We start from the raw sequence: 3,038 nt of genomic DNA on the forward strand, positions 1-3,038 counted from the left end.
GATACGTGTTTTGCACCAACCCAGTGATATACACCTATATGCATAAGTATTCTCTCTCTAAGTTCTTTTCTTTACTCTAATAGTAACAATCCACAAAATATTTTCCGAAAATCACAAAAATTACAATAATTATTGTAATAAAGAAAATAAAGAAGTTTCTGATAGTTTTGCACATTTATGTTTAAAGACTACATAGAAATGGAAGAAATATTTGAAATTGTTAGGGTTTTTCACAAAAAATTCTTTCGATTTGCTGGGGTTATTGATTGGCTGATTGACCGCCCCCTTAAATTTTTTCCATGCCCATGTATGTACTGAACCAAACCTGACTGCCGCGTCACTCTAACTAGTTAAAGTCCTGACAGCAGCGCATGTTTATATGTACTGTCCATCACTTAAGGTTGAGTAACCTTAGCCGGCGCCACATGAGGTCAATCACGAAATTCTAGTGCATCTAGTTTTTGATAAGATTTCACTAGAAAATTCTAGTGCGTGAAGTTAGCTCTCAGTAGTTTTTCATATAAATTATAAGGCTTCTGGTGTGAAGTTGGTTTCGTTTGTGACGTCATTCTTCGCACTAGATTTACTAGTTTTTCTAGTATTCACAAGCGTGATTCGCCCCATGCGGCGCCATCATGGTGAATAATCAATGGTTGATAAAAAAAATCCGAGTGTTTCGCCTACTTTGAATGAAACTGATTGAATAATTTAAATTGACATCTTATTGATGTCATCTATTTATTATTAAAAAAACAATTTTACGCTTGTTGACTGATGTAATTTATTTTTTCGATTGTCCGGAAAGAATTTCATTCATTAATTTCATGGCTTGGATTCGTTTTTCATAAAATTCAACTTTTTCTTCAAAGGTCCATTCAGATGGGTCAATTTCCGAATATTCATTACCTTGTTCAAAAGCATCATTGAGATTTCCTATTTGACTGGCACTTTCACTCAAAGAAGTTTTGGGATTTTCAACTGACTTTGGGAGCAAAGGTGGAGGCAGAGGTGGAGGTGCCGGCGGCGATGATGCTATTTTGTTGACATGACTTTTCGTGGACATAGCCCCTTGACCGTGATGCATATGTCTGTCTGAAGTTATTGATTCGGCGTCGAGGTGTGGTTGATTAAGACTTACAGACTGACTTAAATCTGTTTGCTTATTTGGACTAGCTTTATGAATGTAGTTTGAAACTAAAGATGAAGCCGAATCTATGTCCACTCCTGATGAGGAATACTTCTTTGAATGTGGTTCGTCACTATTCGAGTTTTGTGGAGCTGTTTTCGAAATATGTTCCCAAACATTCGTGTATGGAGCCAATATTTGTGCCACTGTAGGGGATGGTACCCGATGTGGACTTCGCAGCGAATCAATGAACGCTTTTCTAAACGGACTCTCGAATGTTAACTGCTGTATAACATCTCGTACTGTTGGCGTCAATATTTTATGTTGGTGGAAAAGTCGAATGTTTGGAGTAACATTTGATTTCATCTGGACTTGATTGGGCGCTGCATTGGAAAGCTGTAGAAATGTTGAAGATTAGACATATGTGGTATTCAAGACACTCGAATCGAATATTGATCGTGCACTCACCGCGGAAATTGCAAAGCAGCCCATAAAAAATGACACGAAAATCGTTTGATCAAACATTTTGCCAAAAGTTGTTTTTCGCTTGTGGCTTCAGAATATTTTAGTAGGTTAAATTGGAACCACCGTTCAGAACTCAGAGCTCACTCACAAGTAATTACGTATAATAACTGAAGTTTATATGCTTTTTGAGCAAGGACAATTCATTCCGATTCATTAAAAATGCAAATCAATTCAGCGAATCATGTCTTAATTCAAATTCACACTTCGATCTTCTGTTGAATTTTAAATTAATGGCGAAGTTAAGCATATGTTTATGAATTTATTTATTCATTATATTTTAAGAGGATTGTTAATTTTTATGTGGAAATTCAAGTGAATTTTCAATTTGAAGGAAATTTGCAAAAAAACTGTATATAAATTGAGGACTTTTGACGAATAAACTCAGTAAATTGATAGTTTTTGTTGACTCTAAAGCGAGAAATGATGGATCGAAATTTGTTCATTCTACTTTCAGTGGGCTTCATTTCGCAGGTAGGCTTTTCAGAATTGTAGAAAATTATTTTTATTGAAGAGGAATTTCATATTAATGTCAGGAATTGTTCCTCTGAGGAGGAGAGGCTAATGAGAAGGAGAAGAGCGCTGAGGAGGATATTAAGTGAGGAGACAAAAAGTTTTGTACAAAAAGCGATTTTTATCCTCCTCAGCGCTCTCCTCCTCCTCTTCCTTGGACTCCTCGCCATTCCTCGTCCTTAGAAGAACAATTCCCGATTAAAATCTTAATTTCCGATTTTCTCTCTGATAGTTTTTGATTGGAGATGTCGTTGCACCTGCTTCAAAATACGTGGAAAATCTACCAACACGGAGAAGAGTAATAATGAAATATCAATATTGAACCTATACTTTACTGACGATTTTCATTTATTATCTATAGATTTATTATAATAAAAACTTGGCAGCCCCCATTGACCTCACCAAAGAGCCTGGATACGACTCCGTGGTAAGACTTAACAAGTTTAAAATTGACTTTTTAATAAATGTCCAGACCAGAGCAACTAATTGCGTTCTGTTCACTGTTTTATATCACTTACAGGATCTACAAAAAGAAATCGATGAATTATACACTGGAGATTATGGTCGCTACAAACCAAAACTTCCTCTAAAAGTTAGTTCCACTGCGGCAAAATCGACTCCACCACCTGATGTAGTAGTAGACAAGCACGTGGTGTCGGAAGAAAACCCAAAAGCTGTTCATTCAAAATCCAAGACACTTCCACCTGTTAAGGTTGGCAAGCCAACACCTCAAATTGAGAGGGATTCATCTTTCACTTCTGTCAAAGATCGAGTTAAGGAAATCGAAGAGAAAATTTCGAAAAGCCCTTGAAGCGATCCGAAATTTTCCACAGCGCAATCTATTCTATTTTTCTGCAATAAATAATTGTAATTCGTA

General features: G+C 36.3%; 2 protein-coding genes across 2 annotated transcripts; one reads left to right on the top strand and one right to left on the bottom strand.

Annotated features, from left to right (window-relative positions):
• Positions 1-763: 763 nt before the first annotated feature.
• On the bottom strand, positions 764-1,729 carry LOC116337869. Its single transcript, XM_031762805.1, has 2 exons — positions 1,595-1,729; positions 764-1,522 (listed from the first exon to the last, which is right to left on the bottom strand). Exons 1-2 carry the CDS (start codon positions 1,649-1,651, stop codon positions 782-784), a joined length of 798 nt encoding a protein of 265 aa, XP_031618665.1. The 5' UTR covers positions 1,652-1,729; the 3' UTR covers positions 764-781.
• Positions 1,730-2,016: 287 nt separating this feature from the next.
• LOC116337870 lies at positions 2,017-3,032 on the top strand. Its single transcript, XM_031762806.1, has 4 exons — positions 2,017-2,122; positions 2,394-2,459; positions 2,523-2,588; positions 2,682-3,032. The coding sequence occupies exons 1-4, from the start codon at positions 2,072-2,074 to the stop codon at positions 2,970-2,972; spliced, it is 474 nt and encodes a 157-aa protein (XP_031618666.1). The 5' UTR covers positions 2,017-2,071; the 3' UTR covers positions 2,973-3,032.
• The last annotated feature ends 6 nt before the right edge of the window (positions 3,033-3,038 follow it).

This window comes from Contarinia nasturtii, unplaced genomic scaffold (genome assembly GCF_009176525.2).
Source record: "Contarinia nasturtii isolate CC-2019 unplaced genomic scaffold, AAFC_CNas_1.1 Cnas_scaffold_296, whole genome shotgun sequence".
Classification (NCBI taxonomy): domain Eukaryota; kingdom Metazoa; phylum Arthropoda; class Insecta; order Diptera; family Cecidomyiidae; genus Contarinia; species Contarinia nasturtii.